The 24,293-nt window shown below is 40.6% G+C and overlaps 1 protein-coding gene across 1 annotated transcript; it reads right to left on the bottom strand.

Annotated features, from left to right (window-relative positions):
* On the bottom strand, positions 1-24,004 carry kcnj3a (potassium inwardly rectifying channel subfamily J member 3a). Its single transcript, XM_076747702.1, has 3 exons — positions 22,453-24,004; positions 20,656-20,872; positions 1-1,860 (listed from the first exon to the last, which is right to left on the bottom strand). The coding sequence occupies exons 1-3, from the start codon at positions 23,128-23,130 to the stop codon at positions 1,265-1,267; spliced, it is 1,491 nt and encodes a 496-aa protein (XP_076603817.1). The 5' UTR covers positions 23,131-24,004; the 3' UTR covers positions 1-1,264.
* Between the last annotated feature and the right edge of the window lie 289 nt (positions 24,005-24,293).

Here is a 24,293-nt window from a genome sequence, read left to right as displayed (position 1 = left end):
AAGATGTTAAACAGTTATGTTAGATCTTTATTCCTGAAGAGATTGGGTATCATACAATGTCTTTGATGCATTTAGAGAAAACCAGATTTCATGGCATGTATTCAGGAAACAGAATGAGTATGGGGCTGTGGTAGACCCTGTGGCTATATAAAGATTATAATCATTATAATATTATTGCTTTCATCACAGAGGAGGGAGATTATGGGCCCTTGAGACAAAGGTTATGATTTCCTTACAGGCCCACCTCTAAATCTAACCAGTAACACCTAAGTTGAAATTCTAATGGAGTGTCTTGTATGACCACATAGGCCTAGATTAAGTTGATTTTGTTATATAATCAAAGTCATTGCACAGTACTGAACTACTGCTCTAAGCAGTTACTTTATGACAAATGCCCATAAATGCGTTCTAATATCACTGGGTATTATAGAGTGATTTCTTTGTGCTTATCAAGTACAAGTATTGACTCTTTCAACTTAAGTGTTACCTTAATAAGCAAGTGAAAATTGCGTAACATTGTGCCCAGTTCAGACGGGTCATATGAGGCCAGTAATGCATTTTCCAATGTAAAATGCATCATCTAGCAACATATTCTGTATTTGATAAACAATAAATTCATAAAATCGCACATGGTAAAATAGTCTATATATGAAATACCAAAAATCCAGCTGTGAACAAACATGAAAATGGAAACAAGGTAATATAGTTAAGGCTAAACATCTTCGTCTATTACCTTTGTATAGCTAAGTCAATAAGAGGAGCATGCAATCAACATAACTTTGCCACAACTTTACATTAAACAACAAAAGCAATCAACTCAAAACAAATGTATGTGCCTTTCGTCACCACAAATCAGAACCATGTAATGTAGGTTTTCCACGTGGTAAATCATATGGCTTTGTGCAATTTTTCACTGTCAGTAAATTCACTAATGAAATTGTTTTTGTAAAATAATATATCAATAAATGTCATGCCAGAAATTATTGAGATTCTGTTCTACATGCGCTGTTTCTTACATGCCAGATTGTGCTAATTGTACATCATCCTAAAAAAAAATATCAGAGGTCTTCCTTCATACCATGTACACTTACACCCAGAACAAATGTGCTCAATTCCATCACCCTACTTTATATAAGGTATTTGTGCACATATTCTACATTTCTTTAAATATAAGAATATTGTCCATTAATAAATTAGGAATAGTACAAGGACTTCAGGTAGGGAAATAAAGGTGGATGGCATAAGTTAAAATATGTTGCCTGCTTTATGTAAAGCGATCTGAATTCATCTTTCGGAGTTTTGGCGGCAGGTGTCCGTCCATCCGGCCCCCTCCTCCCCCAGCCAGCCGCTGCAGCTTGGGAGGTAAGTCTGCCACTGACTTACTCATGGGCTCTGTGTTGATCTTGGAGGCCTTACCAGCCTGCTTATCATCAGAGACACCGGGAACAGAGCTGATTCGCTGCAGCTTCATGGGCAGGTCTCCAAAGCTGTAAGTCATCTCTGAAGTGGTGGAGCTCATCCTTAGTAGCTTCTTGGGCAGGCCGTCCCGCCCTGTGATCTTCTGGAGCTTGGTGGGCAGCTTGGTGGTGCTGTCATTGTCCTCCAGGGTCTCCAGGCAGTCCAAAGAGCTGTTCTTCTCCCCGCTGTTGCACAGGGATGGAGCCATGAGCGGCGAGGAGAGGAGCAGAGCCTCCTCTTGCTCCTTCACGCTGTATGGTGGGGTGGGCACCTCGAATGTGGCGTGGAACTGAGAGTAGTCCACCTTAAAGAAGCCTTCCTCCAAGGAGATAACCGGGAAGAAGCGGTGTCCCCACAGAACTTCGTCCTCGGTGTATGACGTCCTCGCCTGGCAGGTCATCCCTATCAAAGAGACAAAAACACACAGAGAAGACAGATTTGTGTTGAGGCTTCAAAAATTATGGAAAATTATGTGTCATTGTGTTGCTGCAGCCCAACACAGTAGAGCCTAACATTTTAGGATGAAATGTTCCATGACTCCAGTATAAAACAAACAGAGCCGTGATTTAATTATATGCTTGGCACTGGTCCATAAGAATCAATACGGTATTCACCAGGACTCCTGCCATTTTAAGATCACAAAGCAAACAAAAAAAACGTGCCTCAGTAAATAAGCACTGACTACATTACAGAGACAGCTGCCTAAATAAAAGCTTGATTGATTTTTCTGTTTCCAAATGTAATGTTTATAAGCAATTTCCAGCCTAACTTGAAAAATAATTTAAGGTGCAGCTGAGTTATTTGCTGTTTGTGTTTTATAGTGTCTAATTATTTAGTTTAGTATAACTGGTAACACACTGGGCTCCATACTGAGTTCAAAATGGTTCTCTTCACTCACATCTGAAAACGCACTAATGCAACCGAAACTCTTCATAGACATCTCAGGATCAACTCTTCTGCCAAAACATTTGCCTGCCAACAGTAACACTTTGTCACTGATTACACAATGACCTAAAAATAAGCAACAACAGGTAACATCACAGAATGTATCACTGTTTGTCTTTGGAGTATCTTTTATTGATTCATTTATGCATTTATCATAAACCAAGACTCAAATATAGCTGTGGATTGTGCTACCTCACAGTATACGTCACAGAGATTAATCAGAAATGCTTCAGTAGACTTAACATTTATTCATTTATTTGCTATTTTTGCAGAGAGTAATTGCACAAAATGAAACTAGCAATTCCAGTAAAGCAATACAAAACTATACATATTCTCTATATGTACTCTACGTATAAAGGATAGCTACAGATATAGAAATACAACAGTGCCAGTCAACCGCGTCTTCTGCATTTGCATTATGTTCTCTCCTGTGATCCACCTGGGAGAGAATCTAGCCTGACCCGTCCCTGGTAATCTCCTGCAGATATGTCCAAACACCCAGCATTCATTTCGTCCAAGAGGGACATCTGATCATGTGGCTGGTGGTTGTAAACTTTTCACCTCCATGAGGAGATGAATATCTCTATGGGGTTGAGGAATGGAGAGTAAGGTGGAGGGAAAAGTGACACCATGCCTGAATAGGCTGTAAACCATTCTGTGACTAGAAGAGAGCAGTGAAACATCACATCGTGAAATACAACCACAAAACGTTCTGGATTCGAGTCTCTCATGGAAGAATGGAAACAGATGTTCAGTGTTGTGTGTACCATAATTTCATGCATTTTTATGTCTTTTCATTTCTTTTTAGATGTAGATGTAGCAGAATGCAACGCTGCAAATTAAGATGTGGCCACTGAAAGGTGATCCTCCGTTTTGTCCACACTGGCTTTTGTTCTTCTTACTGTGAGAAGACCCAATTGATTCAGTAATTACTGTTCATAAGGAGCAGGAAATGCATATTCAAAGAGAAAATCTGATGTCAACATATATGTGTTCAATCATATTTAGATTTTTTCTGTTTTGTTTACTCGAAGCTCCAAATCAATGCATACAAAACAGGTTAAACCTGACCAAAGACAGATAGTAACATTCAATGCATTTAAAGGAGGAAAAGCGAAGCTTGTTTCAGTTAGTAGAAGAAGAAAAAAAGACAGGTCTTCCCCACACCACCTCTTATGCTACTTAACAGTTCAGTCCACACCTTAAGCTTGGCTACTAGCTACAAAAGATAGAGGATTAAGATAATCAAATTGCTGGAGAGGCAAAGCCACGGGAGTAACGGCTGCAGGCCAAGGCTTCAGAAGGTCTAGCTCGCACTAACATTTCTTAAGAGCTCTCTGACACAATAAAGGGATCCAATTTCATCCAAAATTTAAAAAAAGTAACACGAAGAATCTGTTACATAACATTGTTCAGCTTGAGAAAAGCCTAAATGAGTGTGACAATTTAGTTAAAAGCGTTAAATTCTGTCATTTGGAGATTACAAATTAAAACAAAATATCCTATTTCGCATGTTCTGTGTTTGTGTGTGTACCCGTAACCATGCACTGCAAATTCGGGACAAGATAGAAGATTATGATGCGCTTTGAATACATTTTTGCTCACAGGGGACTCTGAATTAAATCCCTGCTTAAAAATTCCCCTCACGTCCTCAGACACAAATTAATGCAATTAGCAAAGTCATGAGGTTTGAATTAATGATCAACAATATATTTTTTTTATGCAAAGTTATTGGATGCTTATTAGTGATTACTCATCACCATTATTCAACAGCTGCTATCATAGCTGCCTGCATCATACAGCACTGCTTACACCAAAGCTCTATCTACATTCTGATGAAAACACAAACTTCATTTCTTGCTGATAGTGAGCAGATAGAGTCTATAATTAGGTTTACATCTAAAACAAAACACCAAATTTTCCATATCAGTCCAAAAAGCCCTTATTTTAGCACAGAGAAATGGCTGGAGGCACTCATGTTCAAGCTTGTTGAAATCCATTAGGAAATCAGCGACTGCAGTAGGTTATTATCACATGTTTTAATTACCAGCTTAATATTGTTCTACCAGCGACAGTTGGGTCCAAACTAAGACGAAGTGCTCATTCACAGCGAGACGCTGCTGCTGATTGCGAGAATGTGATCACTGAAACTGGAGGCATCTGCGATTCTGCCCGATTCCCAAGGTCATAAAATAATTCACTGATAACAGCTCTGTACACAATTGCAGATGTGCAAGAGACTGAACATCAAGTGCGTTTGGGGTATTCAAAATATTACTTCTGCACTATTGCTTCAGAGTCCCGGAGCCTTCAGGCATATGCAAGTGAGCTGCAGTGAATAAAGCGGGCAGAGCTAATGAGAACTTTAGGGCCAAAGCGATTGAGAGTTAAGTGTGAATGGAAATCTTACTGCATTGTGAACCTTTTAAGCTGCCTCCAGTCAAAACATAGCCACCATTTGATCATCGGCAGGCTTACACATACTGATTCTGAGAAAACCGAGGGTGTAAAATGTTGGCTCTTTTGGTTTAACAACAAATAATCAGCACCAGAGGTCAGCCGTATCTGCGTTATTGAAAAGCACCGTCAATGCAGCGGTGTTAACTGGACATACCATAAATACAGGACTAAGACATCAATAGCAACTGCACTGGTGCATGATAGGAAAAAAAGGTTGGAACAAGTGAAATGAAATTGTGCCTGAGGCAAAAGGTTGCTACAGTAATACACAGGACCCAAATAGCTTCATCTTACATCTATTAATAATGCTCTGTTGTTCCTGCAGATGGTGTATGAGTTACTGTAAAACCTCTGTCTCTGGAAACCCATGAACCCTGCAGGCCTGGGGCTGAACCTGTTTCCCCTCCTCTTGAACCACTCAACACACACACACACACACACACACACACACACACACACACACACACACACACACACACACGAATCTCACACATGTGGATGGTCTAATCAGCTGTACCCTTCTTCAAAACTAAACAATGCTATCTGTGCGCTAGACTTAATCACGGTCATTAATATACATTTAATTTCCATACATTATTCGAGGGTGGATCCCTGAGCCGTGCATAATTATAGACACAGTTGCATCACACGTGTACAATTGTGTTGCCAAAGACCAGCTGTTCTGCAACACCCACATTCGTATGGCACACGGTATTAACGGGCACAGCGATGGCAATGACCTGCGTGCCTCGACTTTTACCGAGGCCGCGACACAGTTTGACTTATGACAGAATTTTTCACATTATTAGACGAAGATGTTAGACAGAGAGGCTGAGACGATAACAGAGTACAGTTACACGGCTAAAAGTAGCACGAGTATGAAGTAATAAAACCTGATTTTCACATTTTCCGCAGTTATTGAATATAATTTCTAAAAATAGGAAATCCAGTCATATGAGAGTAGCCATGTCAGTGTGTATTTCGTATTGCTGGTAAAGGCTTATGTAACTCTAAAATACACGCCTGCCTGGGACTCAGTGTTTCTATGGAAACAAAACTGTAGGAATGTGTGCATGCGACAGCCATAAACCTTTTCTCTGCTGAGTTTGGTCAAAAGTAACAGCGACAAAACAAAAGTCTCTCTCTAGGATCATGACAGTTAAAAAAAAAAGAAAGAAAAAAAAAACATCCAAACTGCTCAAAATGTATTTTCCGTTGAGGGCAGGTTCAAATCATCCATACGGCTCCAGAGTCAGACCAAAATGGCTTTACTGTCACTGAAATGTGACCTTTTACAACACAAAGCCCAGCTCAGAGTGTCTTTGCTTTGCTGGAGTGGGTAAATCATATATTTTGGTGACTTCTCATCAGTGAAGGCCGGACCTCATCTTACAAATGTCATCTTTGTAGCAGCACAGAGCAATTTTCTCTTCCTCTATCATCTGTCACTCTTACAGTATATTGCAGTGTTTTATATCCGTGGCGCTGTGTTCTGTATCATATGAGCGTTGTGTCATAAACACACGCACTGCAGGGGATTAAAAAAAACAAAAACTATGCAAGAATCAACTATCACATCACATCAGAGGGACAGAAACACCTCTGATGTGTGCGTGCAGCGTTGTCACAGGCAGTTAGGGGTGTTGGTATCATCAGTTAACATACAGTTTGTTTAAAAAGTGAAACCAGACAAGCTCACACACAACTTCAGGTTATTATTTTTTTTTTTTGAGCATATTCTTAAACACATCTGTCTGTATTCTTGTTTTAGGATGTTTTACGGGGCCTGAAATTACACATTAGTATATTTTGTGTACCTCCAACATGTCGACTTTTAATGAGCCATGAAAAAAAATGCTTTTTTTTTCGAGCTCTTTAAAGATTCCTCACAACACTTCTCTAAGTTTAATACAGTGGCTGTTGGCCTTTGACATAGAATATATTCAACCCATTTGGGAACATTTAATCCCTCAATTTATCTTTGGATTGTTCCTGAAATGATGATATTACTCACTTTCACCCATGATATTTAACTCATACCAAAAGTTCAAAAACACAAAGAATGGTATTTGCATATTTAAAGTGTGATATACTGGATCAGAGCCAAATGTTTCAGTCAGTTAATCTACAGTCACTTGAGATGAAATTCATCTGCAGCCATTTTGATAATTGCTTAAATGTTCTTTGACTTTTTAAACTTCTCAGTTGTGAAGATTTTCTGCTTTGCTTTTTCTTATAAGTTCAACATTTTTAGGTTTTAGACTGTTAGTATCTGGATGTGTTAACGTGGGCTCTGAATGTTTGTGGTGGGACTATTTTCATACATTTTATAAACAAACAAAATTGGTTGACAGAGAACCTGAAATGATCAAATTCATCAATGAGATAAAAGAATAGAATTGAATCAGCAGAATAAAAACAAATCAATGTTTATGTAATCCGATTCATTCATGAACAAAAAAACAAAAAAACAAAAAACACTGCTCTGTCGGGGCAAAGAGGGGCCAGAAGAAAACCAGGAGGAACAAAACATCATTAGAATTGATGAGCAGACAATTCCTCATTCAGCCCATGAGGAGAGAAATTTGTAACTCTGTGGCTCCATTACACTTCTAATTTCTGTAAATAGCTATCTGTTCCCCTCTGTGACTCAGTATAAGCCAAAACCAATACATTTGAAATCTTCACTGGAGTGGCCCTTCAAAACAACGAGCAGCACAGTAAGAGATCCTGTACCGTCCCTCCTGTAATATTACTTATGTTTCACATGAAGAGTCTGTACATCGGCTTACAGGTTCTCAGAACAGGAGCTTATATTTCACAGCAGGTGTACAATGAAAAAAAACCTTTGAGCAGATAATGATTCTGCATATTACTAAATGACTACTCTGCCTCTTAAGCTAGCAGTTTCATCAATACATGAGGGTATCTGAAGGCTCAGTTCAAATTATTATCTGCTAACGGTCAGTGTTTCAAAATGATCAATCAGCTTAAGTGGTGGAAGAAGTGCTACAGACCTTTTCTTAAGTAAAGGCAGCGATTCCACAACGGATATGGAATTACAGGTGGAAGTCCTGCATTCAAGAATTGCTTAAAACTGCACTAATCAATAATTTTATTTTACAAATGAATAAAAATGGCTACGTGTAATTGGACAGGGCTAAAAATGACCCAAACCGCAGGCGAAATTAGCGACTAGCAGGTGGACACAGTGGAGCATTTAGCAGCTAAGGAGATTTTTTCCTCAAGTGTTGGTGGAGAACTTTGGACCTTAACACCTCTTAAAGGAAAGTGAACAGTAGACTTAGATTCTCCAGGCAGCCAGAAACAACTTTGAATGACCATTAATGTTCCTCCGCGTCTGCTGGAGGCTTAATTCGCCAAATGTTTGCTAACAGCTAACTCTACAACAACTTTATGAGGCATAAATATGTCATTGTTGTATTTAGATCTTGTTCCGCTGCTCCCACATGGCCAAAAACACCAATTAATATCTACTATAGTAAAGAAAAAAAACAAGTATTCGAGTAAAATGTAGTTAGATATCAAATATAAAACTGTTCACTGCTGTAACAAGTGAGAAACATTTGAATGCTGTAATGGTCCCGCTGTCACAGTCTGCCGTCTCTGTTTATTGCTGTCAGGTACAAATCTTGTCACTCCAATTTGGGGGATTTTCATGCTTTCAGATGGATTTCTGCGTTCACATCATTCATATTTATTTTGGATTAAACACAAATGAATGAAATCTAAAGTTGGAAGTAAGAATTACAAATTATGAGTTTGCACAATACTGTTTGTAAAAAAGGAATCATCTTCAGACAAATATCGTAAATGCAGCATAATACAACCGCACGTCCAAGCAGAAAGGATAAGGCAACACAATTAGACAATAACATATTATTAAACTGCAAATCATGTCTACTTGTTAGAGCTGTTCCGTGACATCTCCAACTATGAATACAGTATACAGGTTGTGGAATATATGATCTTTTCTGACTGGCCAATCCTGCACAAGTGTGAAATCCCTTCAGAAGTCCCTCATCACTTAAGTTCACCAGGCAGTTTACTGCTCCCATGCTGTATGCGATATCCATGTGACAGCATGAGCGGCATTAGAATAATCCTCTGCTGAATCCACAATTTCAAAGCAGATATAAAAAAAAAAAATGCATCTCATTAAAGGTGCATTTCAGAGTCGATAGAGGAAACATTTTCTGCATAGATGTGTGCAGGTGTGTTACATCTCTGCAACACTTATGTTTTTTTAAAACACCAAATCTTCAAGAATAATCCAAATATGAAAAGCAGATAGGGATTTAAAAAAAAAACGAAGTGGACTTTGGAAATGAATACACAGCACTAAGATGGGCTGCCTGTCTGGAGATTACAGGTGCTGTATCTGCACTGTACAGTCTATGCAATATTGCACACACTCCCAGCTGATTCTATTATGGGCAGACAAAAAGCAAAGAGGCAGGAAGTGTCGAGAATAAACTTTGAGATTTCGATGCCCAAAAGCCATCTCAGCTTGAGACTCTAAATAAATGCACTTGTCCTTGATAACACAGAGCTGGTTGCTTCTCTGGTCTAACAAAGTGAAGCAGCCGCAGACTCAGCGGAGTGACAGCAAAGATAAAATGGGTTCTTTGGGGGCTGGAATAGAAAAGCACTGTAAACTCGGAGGCAGCCTGCCAGTGTTTCTTGATAGTAGCTGAGAAAAAAAAAAAACCTAAGTGGTATTCACAGACTGGCTCGTCTAAAAGAAGCTCATCCAGGTTGTAGGAGCTGGAGGATCATATCCGTTTGGTGACGGGCTCAGTCAGATTCTCAGCTGCAGATCTGCACTTGAGACAGTGAGGACAGAGCAAAGACCTGAGAGCAGAGGTCTATTTGCTGCAGATCTGTCAAACCAGGGAGAGGTTTTTTTTTTTCTTTTTTTTTTTGGGGGGGGGGGGGGGCTCCATTATATGATTCAACAACCCACAGGCACCAAGCAAATGACACTCAAAATTGACTGCTATGCGAAATGAAGGTTTATTCAAATGACTTCCCCAGATGAACTCTAACAATGCAAGTCACTGAAAAAGGAAGGTGGGCGTCAAAGAGTTCTTTGCAAACCTCCGATTTAGTGACAAAATCACAAATAACCTCCCTCCCTCTCTCTCTCCCTCTCTTTCACTCAAATGACCACACACACACACACACACACACACACACACATACAAACTCACTCACCAGTGCTGTGCTGTCAGCAAAGTCCCCTGACAGTCTATCACGGCTGTGGAAACAGCTCAAGTGTTATGTATGAGAAAAATGCTAGCAAAAACAAGCATGAGACTCTGGACGCTGCATGCACAGAGCACCGCCACACAACACCAGCCAAGATTCATCCTGATCTCATTGTCGGGCACTCGCTGCGGCCAAGGCTATCCACAAAATGCCTTTGTAACATCGCCGGATTGTGAGGAACAATAATTAATGCAATTAATTATCCAGTTCCTGTCTCTCTCTCTCTCTTTTTTTTTTTTTGCAAAGCAGGAAGCAGAATTTCCCTTTGTCTTGTTTTTGGATCTATGCTAAAACATATGAAGCTGCTGCACTAAATGCCCAAGAAGAGGAGAATATAATGATGCAGCGCAGTGTGTTTACCAAAGAGACAAAGTTCAGTTCACATGTCTGAATAATGTGGCTCTGAGTAGTTTGGCTTTTCGCAACAGACTTGTTATTCTTTTCAATGAAATGTCGCAAAGGAAAGAACAAATTGTACCTATAAAAGAATACAAAAACCTCATTGTGATACAGACACTGCTATTGTGGCCACAAGTCCTGTCTGATCATCTGTTTCTATGGTGACCACCATCAAGTGGTAAAGTGTAGAAAAATGCACAAGCATTTAGTGACCCGTTTTCCACAGTTTGACTTTTCAAAGACAGAAATAAGTCCCCTCCCTCTGCTAAATCCTGTTTTAGAAGGTAGGTTCCAGTTGTTTATTCCACCCATACAGCATCGGCTGAGCAATGAGAACAAGGAGGACGCTGATGGAGGGAAAAGGCAGGAGAAGTGTACTGCTGTGGGGGAGGGGAAGAGCCTGGACACTGAGGCAATTGCTTGAGTGTGGAGGCTGTTGGAAAGGGAAGGAAGGGAAAGGAATAGGAGCAGGAGCTGCCAACCATCTCCTCACAAGGTGGGGTGTCATGCAGGCGAGAGGAACATATGGCTGTAGGCCATTAACGCAGCCAGGAGAGCACATATTACCAAGTAAAGGCAATTCTGAATACTGCTGTAAAGGGAACCAGTTGAGCAAAACGGCAATTGATGGATTTCCTTTAGGGCAAACATCCACTATTGGTCATATAGGAAAAACCACACTGGGGACTTGTCCAAACCAACCAGGGCTATGAATGATTTTCTATTTATTATATATTGAGTGCAGAAGTGATCAGAAAACCATTTTCCTTCCCTAAAACAGAATGAGTGAGAGCTGTAATCTCATATTGATCTCAGCTATTAAATCTACTTAAGCTGTGAAGAGGAGTTACAGCTGAAAGGAGGGAGACAAAAGAGGCTTTTTAAGCTTTAAGAGATCTCAGACTTGGATGGTGCTAAAGAGAGGTAGCTCACTGTTAAGACACTGTCCCTACTGTTTTATTTTTTTTTTTTCAAGTTTGTCACTTGAGCTCGAGAGAAGAATATTCCAGTAAACTCGAGCGTGTCTGAGTGAAAAAAAAAACACTTCCCAGAGGAGGGTCTTGCTAGGAGACAACATGCACTGCTTTTAAGACAAAAAGAGCTAATTCACCTGCACTTCAAGGCAAAAAACGTTGCCAATGACCAACACTGCCAGTGCATCACAGCCCTCCTCATAACCTCTTTAACAAGTGGAGCTCCATTTCAATAATGGACGCATGATACTTTGCCTTGGGTGTTCATTCTCCATCTAGACAGGGGTTAATACTGAGGTCTACAGTTTGTGTTGTTAATTACTGAAAAAGTGACCTTCTCACAACAACATGGCACACACTTCTACATAGACGAGACCCAGCGGTAATACTTCTAACTCTTTGTGGCATGACGAGAAGGCGGAGGCATTGTTGGGGTATACATTTCTGGTGCTTTCGGCACACAAGTTCATCCCAGGTCTGCCGCCACACCTCCTCTACCAATGATTTATTGCCATCCAACAGGGACTTGACAAATCCCTAAAGACACAATTACCGTGCTCCCCCTCGGGAAGCCTGCACAGTTCATCTAAAAGGGATAATGAATCCAGGATGTCATAGCCGGTTCGCTGCAGTGCCCACAATGTGGAGTTCATCCCCAGTGCAATTATTGTATGTACAGTAGCCATAAGAGGAAAATCTCACAGAATACTCTTGTTTGTTTATCTAAAATTAGTAAAGCTAATTTCAGTTATTCGATCCAACAGGCAAGTTAAACCAGGCTGCCTCCGTGCAGATCAGAATGGGAAGCTGTTCAGCAGATGCCAATATACAGGGGGTGGACAAAATATCATCAACGCCTTTATCATGTAATCAAATTACTTGCAACAAATATTTGTGAAGCTTTTAAAGTTCGGTTAATTTTTAGACTGTGTGAGGTGTTGACTCATCTTCATGACTTTTTTGAGCGTGTAATTTTTCTTCTTGTTGTAATGAACTGAATTACAATGAAAATATTCCTCCTATGTACAGTATATGCAGTACACAACATACCAAAAATCCAGTGCAACAACAACATAATCAAGACTAATCGAGTTAGTTGAACCAGCACCTCCCTGACTGTAAAATAGGACTATGCAAAACAAAGTTAGCATTCATTGCAGGACTATTGCAACAGATTGCCTTGGATTATATAGATCTTAATAATATTATGTACATTCCTTGCACAAGCATGTACTGCATCATATAAAAAGTATTACATCAGCTGGCCTCTGAAATCATTTTAAATCTACTGTACTATTTTACCAGAAAGAAATCCAATTCTGACGTGTAAAAACCCAGCGGTGGAAGACGTATTCAAATCCTTTACTCAAGTAAAAGTAGCAACATCACAATCTAAAAATACTCCATTACATGTAAAAGACCTGCATTCAGACTCAAATTGATATACTGTTGGGTAATTTCTTCTACAAAAACGCATTATGTTTTATAAAAGGAACAGCAAAGTTTATTTGCTGTCCAGCATCGGTAAAACTTTTGGAATTTCGATGAATATAGTAAATGGTGATATCATGCAGTCTATGCAGTTTGAAGTGTATCTGTACATTATTGTTTTGATATCTAGACCTTACGTATCACTACACCTCTGGCACTGCAAACATTACCCATAATTGTCATGCTGAAATATTCAAGGTTGGAAAATGTTACTAAAGTCAAATTAACCAATGGAACACATTTTAACAAGGGAGCTGTAACGTATCCAAGCATGCGGCTTATCGCAGCTGGAGCTCAGCAGGGACCGCCACTTCTCTCCCGAGTCCTCACCCTGAGCACATTAGATTTAATTGGAAACTCCCGCTCTCACCTGATCTGCAGCCTTAACGTCCCCACTGAAGCCACTTTAACCCTTTGACCCCGCAGGGCTGTGGCAGGGAGCGCGACACCAGGAAGAGAGGCCACACTCTCAGTGTAATGATTCAGAATGAATTATGGTCAGTTTATCCGGAGGACGGCGCAGGCTTTCACAGCTGGCTCATATCCCGGGTTCACTTGCGCCAGTGTTTACCGAAGCTCTGAAGCTCCTGACGTCAGGCGACCGCAGACCTCGGGGGCTACGGCCTCTTGCTCATATGATTGAAAGTATTAGGCCTCTGGCGAAAGAGAGAGCTCTCCATTTTCATTTCAATTACTGCTGCTGATGATAAAACACAGATCGGGCCATGACATTGGCTGCTTGGCTAATCAGTGGCAATAGATGTGTCCAGTTAATTATGCTGGCTGGCTTCACTGCTGTACAGACTGTGCATCAAAGCAATTATTACCATTAGTTTCATTTTATAAATATAGCCTCTATGTATATTTGTTGCACAACAGCAATAACTTAATTGCAGCTGTGATGATAGGATTATATAACAAAAAATCTTTCCGTAACACAGGTCAGGTAATTGATTTTTTATTTACCCACACACTGGCACACTGGAGTCTGTATGACTTTTCATTAAGAATTGATATATTTGCTCATAAATATTAATTCTGCGTCTTTTCCTAAAACTTTAATACCACACAGGTCCAAACACAGACTTCATTTACAAAATACAGTTGCACAATTTCAAATATTGAGCATACAGGTAGGCGATTCATTATTCAAAGCTGTTCCAGTCACATAATGCATTTATGCACACAAAAACACATGAATAAACATTACCAGTTGATCCAGTCTATATGCAACCAACCCCATGCCACCCACACCCACTTTAAACTGAGCAGATAGCTGGGATATTCTATTTTTTATTCTATAGCAGTGAATCATAGGAAAGCCTTGTAGCAGCATGAAAAAGAGGGGGCTGACAGAAATCTTTCAAAACAATCAAAATCAAGGCACGACTTTACCGAAGAGGAGAGAGCGTTTTGGCCGTAATCTGCCTCATAACCAAATCAAGACATGAAATGTGACGCTGTGCTTCACGTGCAACATGCACATCCAGTGGAAAATCATTTACAAACATGGAGATTATTAGTCAGTTCACAGTGTCTGCCTGCAGTACAAATGTGCTGTGCAAGACTGAAATTACTGTAACACAAACAAAAAACTGTAAAACAACAAATACAAGCATTTAATTAAACACCAAGTTTATCCTGAAGTAAACTTTCTGTTTAAAAATCCTTTAAAAAAAAAGGCAGTTCAGCTGAGAAACATTCCAAATATGACTTATTTGCAGCATTTTATCAATTTCACAGCAAGTGCAGTGATCACACGCCACACATCTGCATGAAAGTCACATCAGTCTGCATAGAAAAAAAAAAGGTTTATGCTGAAGCTACAGTTTATGAATCATTGCTTTTCATGGCTGATGAGTGAATTTAAAAACACTTTGCAGAGCCTGTGAAGATCTTAATGCTGTGTTTTGCCACCATGTTAGACCGCAAACACTACACAAAGTGTCAGGGAGAGACTAATGTGCTGACAGGCCTCTTTTCTGTTCTGTAATGAAAATGAAATCACCCGCCCGTTTTTCTTTGTTAGTTATTATTTCTCTAATATGCAAACTGCCTCATTTTAAATGATATAAATACACATCCTCGGCATACAGAGGGTGTTGTGGTGTAACTGCATCCTGTACAAATCCAACTCTGGAAATCATGAAATGAATTCAGCTGCAATACACTGATTGGCTTCATGGTTGGAGGAACCTGAACGTCTGTTACTGGCAGCTACAGTTTATTTTGGGTTCTTAAGAATCAGCTCCACTAATGAACAGCTTGCCTCTGGCTTGGTATTTAAGCCTCTGTAATGCTGAACAGTGTTGCTGGTGTTAATGGGACACTTATCTAAACTTCTGATGTATTTTAAGACGGCATGTAGTAGTTCTGAATCAGATGATGAGTCAAAGTCAGGTCATCATCAGCTCTGGAGCGGTACAGTAAAAATGACCCTGCGCTCCTATTAATACTGTCTATTTTCACATGTTTTTGTTGACTTTTTTATTTTTTTGATAGGAGAAATTCTGACATGTCACAGCAGGAAAATCACAGGTGTAAATAATGGAATTAATGATGGCTGAACTGCACTTAGCTGCTTCAGTTTCGGGGTCTTGCTGTTACATCCTGGCTCACTGTGACATGAAGCACATTTCGATCCACCGGTGGAAACAAAACAACTCGAACAAACAAGTTTTCGCTCTTGGCTGAGGTGGAAAAGTTGGTGTATTGATAAAAACAAAAAGCGACGAGGAGACTGTGACCTTCCTCAAACTGAACATAAAAGCCATTTTTCCAATGGCTTTTCTACATTGTTTTCCAGCATTTGAGGTTTGACTGACTGGTTTAATTAGGTTATCTTGTTGCATCGTCTTCTTCTGCAGTGAAATAACAGCACCAGACTGGAACATTAGCACCACCAGCCATTTCTCTGGATGAACCATTTAGTATTTGCATGACAGAAGTGGATGAAAACCTACACTAATTCAACTTCAAAGTATTTTTTTTTAATTGGTTAAACTTTATGCTGCATCTATGCCTCCATTACAGTCATGGCTCACTGGGACTAGAACGTAGCCACCCTTAATCTTGTAAGTAGCGCCTCTGCTTTACCTCCTATAGCCAGCCAACATGTCTACTGTGAAGAACACTCGACCACACAGGTGTTCTCAATCATTCGGTCTGATTAGGTCACCAGACAGGTTTAAGCTGGCTGGACCTTTGCTGGAAATCACATCATGTCACCAAACACAATGGACCAATAAGAATCGTAACAGAATAAGTTGTCCTGCCCTAAACAGCAGGGTTTGGGAGCTGTCAGTCAAACACAGTCTTGAGAAGAGGTCTAATTAGGCAACCGGAGTGTAAACACCTGTGTGAAGAACAAAAGCGTGTAATAGCTTTTAAATGGTCACATTATCGGCTGATCCTGGCTTATCACAGATCCACAATGTCTCCTCAAACAGTATATACAACTAATTTGAGCACTCATTTCATGCACAGCAGGCTACTCATATTGAGGTGGTCGGGGTGGGTGGTGGGCATACAGAGTGCAGGACTATAACACCAGAGACCAGGGTTTCCATGCATGGTCATGGTGAGGCAACAAGAGCATTTTGGAAAAGGTTTGGTTTTCAATTACATGTAAATAAAGTAAACATGTTGTGTATTTCAATTCACTTTTACTTTTGATATTAAACCAAGATCCAGTACATTGAGTGCTTAAAGATAAACATAACCCTAACCCTAAACATAAAGAACTTAATGCTCTAGCTGCGAAAATGGGAATATTGGAATTTTGTGAAGTAAACAAAGTGTTCCTGAGCTCATGAACCAATATCCTTTATCCAATCATGTGTTCACGAAGTGGTGAACCTCTCTCCATCCTTGCTTGTGAAAGACTGAGCCTTTCCAGGATGCCCAATCATGACACTATCACCTGTTACCAATGAACCTGTTTACCTGTTTAATGTTCCAAACAGGTGTTTTTGGAGCATTCCACATCTTTCCCAGTCTTTAGTTCCTCCTGTCCCAACGTGTTTGAAATAAGCATATATTTACAAAAACCAATGAAGCTGATGAGGTCAAACATTAAAGTGTATGTCAAAAAGAAAAATGAAAGTTATCACATTCTGTTTTATTCCTTCCTTTTCTGTAATCAGGGTTGTAAGTAGTATATAAACATAATTCCACATGTATGCCTCGCATATAATAATTAAAAGAAGCAATATTGAGATAACAACAGAAACTGGGATCAGTTTTTCCAGCAGACCATATCTCAACTGAGCAGATGTTACTGCACTGCGGACTGAATACGCTCTAAAATCTAATAAGTACATATTTTTGTCACAACTCCACAATAGCAACTCTCGAATTTCTTGTGTACATTGTATTTATTATTAATCGGTATTAGTGCTGCACACAAATATCCACTATCGGCTGGACTGCAGTCATTTCTTGTTATTCACTGTAGCAGTGTTAGTCCGCTTTTCTTATCCAAACACCTGTCATGCCTGCAATGCACAAATAATGCAGAAGTTACTCAGCTTGGTCTTATTGTGCTCAGATTCACAGCAACAAAGTAACAAGGGGAGGAATGGCTCACACACAGAGCTCGATATGCACATTTACTCTGTAGCCAATGACACTGTAGTGACTCTAAAGGTACTTGTTGGGGGGTGATGTGGATTGTGTTGCTTGTATTGATTGTTAGACATTAAACGTGTTAATGCTGTTAACTCAACCAAAACTACTAACAGCTTCTTGTTTGTCCCTTTTTTTTTCTCCCCCTGCAGCTCGCCTGTTTTTCAGAGCAAGCCGTCAGACAGCATGTACAGTGCATTAATTGCAACGTGATGTAATGCCAATTTATCCTCAGCAGCACAACATCTTACCGCAGCTGTGTTAGAAAGCCAACTCGATACCACAAAGCCACAACTGGCATGACTCCAGAAGAAAATATGCTGCTACCAGACATCCTACATGTCTCATTTGGAACGTGCATCATACTGAGGTGATGATCAAAAACCGTCTTGGGCTCCTATTCAAAAGGAGCGAGGAACAGCTCATACCTTTTTATACAATGTAGAGGTTGTCAGAGGTTACAGCAAAATGGAACAATTCAGGGCTCCTACGTGCTCTGCACTCCTTTTTTCTTTTCCTGTGCGTTACTTCAGTCAGTCCAAAATATTTTTGTGTGATCTCAGGGAACAAAAGGTTACTATGTCAAAGAGGGTACACTATTGTGTCTGTTATTATCTAGTAGGAAGGACAAGGAGCCAGTAATTGTGAAGCTTTAATGTGCAGCGGAGGGCAACTTGTGTTCCAGACAGTGGTTTTTCCACACGTAACAACAACCAAAAAACAACACAGATCTGGGGAGTTGGGCAGCTTCCTCGCTAGTAAACAACAAGCCTCATAAATATTTCATCTTATTCTTTCTCTGCTGTATCACCTGTTCTGGCAGGCTTCATAGTACAGTAACGCCTCCGTGTGCTTTTTCATATTTCAGGAGAGATCCTCCTTAATACCAGATGATGTCGTCAACAAAGCAGTTTCATTTCATGTTCGGTATCACATGTTTGCCCGGATTATTACTGAAACCGTGTTAGGATTCCTATACCATAGGAATAAAAAACCTAAGTTTAGGTGCAGTGCTGCAATCCTGAATACTCAAGGAGCGGTTGCCATGGAAACAGAGTTACATTGGCCAGAAATGAAAGCGTCTGAGGATTTAGACTTTCACTGTACATAAATTTTTAACCATAGATTGTTTCCACATCAGCCTTTCCACCAACTTCGCAGAACCACAACTGCTCCTCGATGCAGACGTGTCTGCGACGTCAAAAGGTGAACAAAACAGTCCAGACCAGTTTAATCAAAACTGAGATTAGAGGTGAGGATGATATGATGCCGTACACTTCCATGAAAGCCACTGGAATCCTTTAAATGTCTGCTGATATACCTAATCATAATTCAATCACATGGCTGCGCTGAATATTTACATACCTTAAAACCAAAGCAGCCTGCACACAGCGGCGGGCGAGTTCAGGCTAATTAGCTGCACATTACAATCGCTCTCATAAGAAACATGCCATTTAGATTTTTACACCACATGTTTTCTGGTTATTAACTGAATTAATAAATAAATCATTGCAAGAAAGAAGAAGCAAAGCAAGAAACTGCAACTTCAAACGCTGAGCAGACCAAATGCTGCTCCACAAGGGGTGAGCGATACGGCCTTTAAACGATATCACAATATTCAGAGTATTTCTGCGATTATGCTACTACTGAAGATATGACAAAATATAACATACAACTTGCCAAAGATTCTGCGATGCAGTGCTGAGCCAGTGCTGTCTGTCTGCTTGGTTTAGAGCTCACAATGAGCTCTTTTTGGCTCTCCTCGCACTCAACCAGGAGCTTCTGCTTGAGATGGTGAAATAAGTTTGTTGTGTGGCCCCCTTTTGTTGTTACAGTCTTCTTGTACATCTTACATACTGTGGCAGTTTGTCATATGTCTGATCTTTTGTAACCAAACATCATCCACGTGACTGTAGTCGCTCCCCTTTCTGGAGCCAACTCCTCCCCTGTGGAGCCGGTAGCGATGTTACTTTCAGTCGTGGTTGTTGTTGTTGCTGCTGTGCTTAACAATATCACATCATTACGTCAACAAGTCGAAATATTCTATGAATTATTTATCATATCAAAAATGATACCGCTATTACTGTGAATGATACACGGCCTCTGCACCCAGACTGTATGTGCATCACGTCGCAATCTGAAGAGTCACATCTCAGCCGCAAAGACGCTTTAATAAAACTGCACTAAATGACTATCAGAACTATGTAATAGCAACTGAATATTTCTGCTAATTGCTGTCTACACTGTGAGCCTGTAAGCCTCTCTGTCACACCTCCATATGCTGTTTTCTCTGAACCAACCTATTACAACTGTTACCTCTATAGCACTGAAGGAGCTCTCCCCACACTACATCAGCTGTGTCAAATAAACGCTTGAATTTAAAATGACCACAGTGGAAGAATTTTACTCGGGGCATTACTCATCTGGTGGAAATGGAATTCCCTAATTCCAAAGGGACCTTAGAAAGCAAATTATTATCCCCTCTGAGAACAGCAGCCATGAGGTAGGTGCTGCACAGGCACAAAGGCGGAGTGGAATTTGCTTCAGATGAGAAAGAGAAAATGTGTACAGCCTAACAGTGACCTGCCAGAGTTTGAAAGTGTTCAAAGCACATATTTAGCTGGAAACTTGGCTCTATTTCCCCCAAACCCAGAGGGTATTTTAATGCATAGATTTAAAAAAAATGTTTAACTTTAAGCCCGCAACACAAAATCTCTGATGTATTAATGCTAACCACTGCTATTACTAGCTTCTCTGCATCTTTGCCACAGGAACAAAAATCGGTAAAATGCAATTAGAAGCTCAACAGTGAGTTCAACTGGATGTCCGCAGATTCAAATGTCAACACCGATGAAAGAGCTCAATATTGTTTGTCAGATTTGTTGCAGAAAAAGACAACACAACATCCTCAGCCAGTGTACATTTCGCCTGCAGCCATAACACGCAGCAACACAGACTCCAGGCTCTCGCTTTCCACAGCAGGCCTGTAAAAACGTGCGTGGTTACTCACCTGTAGTCTCTACTATTCCTTCTAGTATCACCACAATTTCAAACTGCTCTGTTTGCATGGACCTCTGGGAGAGGTCGTAGAAGGGGCTTTTGGTGTCAATCACATGGCAGATCGTGAGTGGTGAGACGAGAAAGAGCTGGTCTGCCCCGGTGCTGAAACCCACGTCCAACTCCAACTGATCCAGCGGAAGAAACTCGCCTTCGGGCGTCTGGCGAGACTAAGGAAGCGTACAGGAAGAGACAGAGACAGAGAGGTTTGGTGGGGGAAGGAAGGGGTAAGATAGACTTAATCTATTGATTATCCAGAGTCTTTGTGTGAGCTTTGTGTGTTTTATGTGCAATGAGAGCAATAAATCATCTGCCCATCAGAAAAATGATTATAACCTTCTCAAATGACATCTAAAGAGGCGTCTGTGCTGCATGAATTTGACTTGAACCACCGAGTCTTAAAATTGATCCTTTCTGAAACAACTTCATCTAATCAACGGGTTTAAATTTCTTAATATTTCAGTCAAATGCAAGAACATTTTCTTTAAAGAAAGTCCAGTATATTATTTGTATGTTAAACACATTCCATCAATATCTGCTCTTCTGAGAGTATAATGTATCTTTGCTGCTTCATTACATATATAGTGTGGTGGTCATTGATATTTCAAAGTATAATCTACGTATACTTAAGCACACACTGGAGATGCTAACGAGACTTAGGTTGTACTCTTGCAAATCTATTAAAACTATTTTGATAAGCAAAAGTATCCAAGAACACATCAGCAGTATAATTAAATCATATTTAAGCACATCTTGTATATAACTTTTAGCACACCAAGTACAATTTGAGTGGTTTCAAGTTCCCAAGGCTTTAGTGCACCCTCTGGATAAAAGGAGGTGTATAAAGTGCTGTTTCAGAAAATATAACCACACTTTTTTTCCTTGTTTTCTATTGTCTGCTCGGGCGTATGGGGGTGGAGGGAAGGGATGGGAAATATGAGGATACTCAGTGTACTGTTGTGCTTGTATTTTCACCCATTGGTGCTAGTTATTGTACACTCCTCAGCTATAAAAAGATGTTCAAAAGAAATTCTTTATATTGTTGCATTCATCTGCTGTGTCACGACATGGATGCTAGAAACAAGTAGAACACTGCAGTGTGGCGTAGTAAAACTGAATTTACACTTTTAATCGCTTCCACTGTCACTGTATACGTGTATTGTATATTACCATGATAATTGGTGGATATGCATAGTAGAGAGCATTGTTAGGCTTATTATGGGTTTAGATTCTTGTGAGCCAGGAGGCTGACAGCAGGGAAATCCAGAGATGATGCTCTCCTGAGGACGAACAGCAGCACATTCACTCCAAGTTGTACCACACGACCACTTGTCACAGTTTAGTAAAAAGCATAGGAACACGTTCTTCTCACGGTCTGATGTAGGGACTCAATGGTGTGATGAAGGCCAAACTTAATGGATTATCTTTCACTTCTATCAGTGGTGCAAATTATGTAATTTGTGACATAGACAGATTCTGTACTATGGTTAGGTCAATGATTGCTAACAGTTTGATGGCCTATTTGTATTATTTGCACCACTGTAGTGCAGAATACTTTAAAATGAGAATGAGGCTTTGTCTATGAAAGGCATCATGGCTTCATGCACTGTTAGGAGTAGGCTTAAATGTCAGTGTGTAGGCCTTTCAGTACCTGTTTCCTGAAAAAGAACAACACGGACTGGGCCATGATAAACAATGGGCACAGACCTAAAACACTGGATGCCTCCCGACTAAAAGTAGCATCACTTACTTTCAGCAATTTGCAGCGGATCTGTGCGGAGACCATATGGCTGTTACGCAGGTTGCCGACCCTGAACATGAGAGTTAGTTTTCCATCTCGCATAGAAATCGCCGCATGTTCACTGAACATCAAAGTCTCGGCCCTTTTCTTGGGCTGAGACATCTTGATAAACATGCAGCCGATCAAGAAGGCATCGACGATCGATCCGAGGATCGACTGGAAAAGAAAGAGAATGATCCCCTCGGGGCATTTGTCTGTGATGTATCTGTAACCATATCCTATAGTGGCCTCGGTCTCTATGAAGAAGAGAAAGGCTGAAGGAAAGTTATAGACATTGGCCACACATGGAGTGTACTTGTCATTGTGGGCTTTGTTGAGGTCTCCTCTGATGTATGCGATGAACCACCACATAGAGGCCATGAAGAGCCAAGCGACTGTGTAGGTGAGGATGAAAATAAATAGATTCCAGCGCCATTTCAAATCTACGAGTGTTGTGAATAAGTCTGAGAGGTATCTGCTGGTTTCACCACCCAGGTTCCCATGCTGGACGTTACATCGCCCGTTCTTGTCCACGAACCGCTGCCTCTTCTTCTTTTTCTCTGGAGGGGGCTGATTGAATCCAGACCCGCTAGATGAGGTGGTCACTACCTGATAATCGTCCCCAAATTTCTTTCGAAGTGCAGACATACTACGATGACAGCAGCGAAAGAAATAACAAAGGATTCAATAAATAAAAAAAAAAAGTCTGGGTTGTAGTTGCTGCAGTCGTCAATGCCCGTGCGCAATGCCTCTTGTTTGGAAATAAAGGCGATAAAAGTGCGCTGTCTTCGCCCCAGTTAGTCTTGCACCGTCCTCTTTCGCCACACACCACTGTTGCTACACTCTACAGCCATGAAATATCAATAACGCGCGGGTAGTTTACAAACCCCGAGGATAGAAGCCATATAAAAAAAAATAAGAGACGCACAGGATAAGGTATCCAAACGCGCCAGTCGCAGTCCAGGTTTTTACAGGTTTATCAGTTGCTGCGTCGTGGATTACTCATCGCCCGTGAAGGTTGGGGCTGTATCGACCTGTTCAAAAATGTACTCACAGAGTAAGTTTTCATGCGAAAGTTCAAAATCCTTCAACGGCCCATGAAACACCAATATCTCTGCGTAATTAGTCGCTGGAAACCGTTTCCAGGATGAAACGTCCCTGTGCGCACTTGCGGCTGTGTTGAAGATTATTCGGTTTCCAGTCCTTCCTTTGTGATCTGTATACATAGGAGATGAATTGCATCCAAGCATATGACTGTAAAAAATGACGAGCCGGAGGAAGAAAATCACTGTCCCACTGTCGTCATTTTTGGCTGCGCGCATCGACGCTGATTGCCAGGCTCTTTTCGGGCACCTATTCCCCTGCCTTAGACAAATGTCGGCTGGATTCTCATGGTTCAGCGGTAGAGATCCACCAGATGCTCTTTTGGCTGCTTAGATGCTTCTTTCCCTTCGATTTCCCTGCGCGGCTCCTGCGCACTTCCACGTTTCCAGTGATGCACTCACTGTTGCCTAGTGGTACTACAAAGACAGACAATTTGGAGGAGGAGGGAAGAGGGTTTGCCTGATTTGACAGTTTCTGTTTTTTTTTTTCCTCAAGTGATCAAATATGTGAAGCTGCAGCCAAGATGTCATGATGACTTTGAAATAATCACATTGTACGCCACATTTTAGCCTCTGAACACAGAGTGAGCAGGCCTCTGGCTCTTTGTAACATTGCCACATTGGTTAATATCATGCCTAATTCTAGCTATGATAGAAAATAGGAACTGAAAATAACAGTATTTTACACCTTTATTTTATTTCCACTGT

This window comes from Chaetodon auriga, chromosome 13 (genome assembly GCF_051107435.1).
Source record: "Chaetodon auriga isolate fChaAug3 chromosome 13, fChaAug3.hap1, whole genome shotgun sequence".
In the NCBI taxonomy this organism is placed as follows: domain Eukaryota; kingdom Metazoa; phylum Chordata; class Actinopteri; order Chaetodontiformes; family Chaetodontidae; genus Chaetodon; species Chaetodon auriga.
The sequence above is the reverse complement of the archived record's forward strand: the minus strand, read 5'-3'. Positions and strand labels throughout refer to the sequence as shown.

Coding starts and splice junctions, on each gene's coding strand:
- kcnj3a (XM_076747702.1), bottom strand. CDS start 23,130: ATGTCTGCACTTCGAAAGAAATTTGGGGACGATTATCAGGTAGTGACC. Junction 20,873..22,452: donor TCCGCTGCAAATTGCTGAAA/GTAAGTGATGCT, acceptor ACGCTTCCTTAG/TCTCGCCAGACGCCCGAAGG. Junction 1,861..20,655: donor AGGAATAGTAGAGACTACAG/GTGAGTAACCAC, acceptor TCTCTTTGATAG/GGATGACCTGCCAGGCGAGG.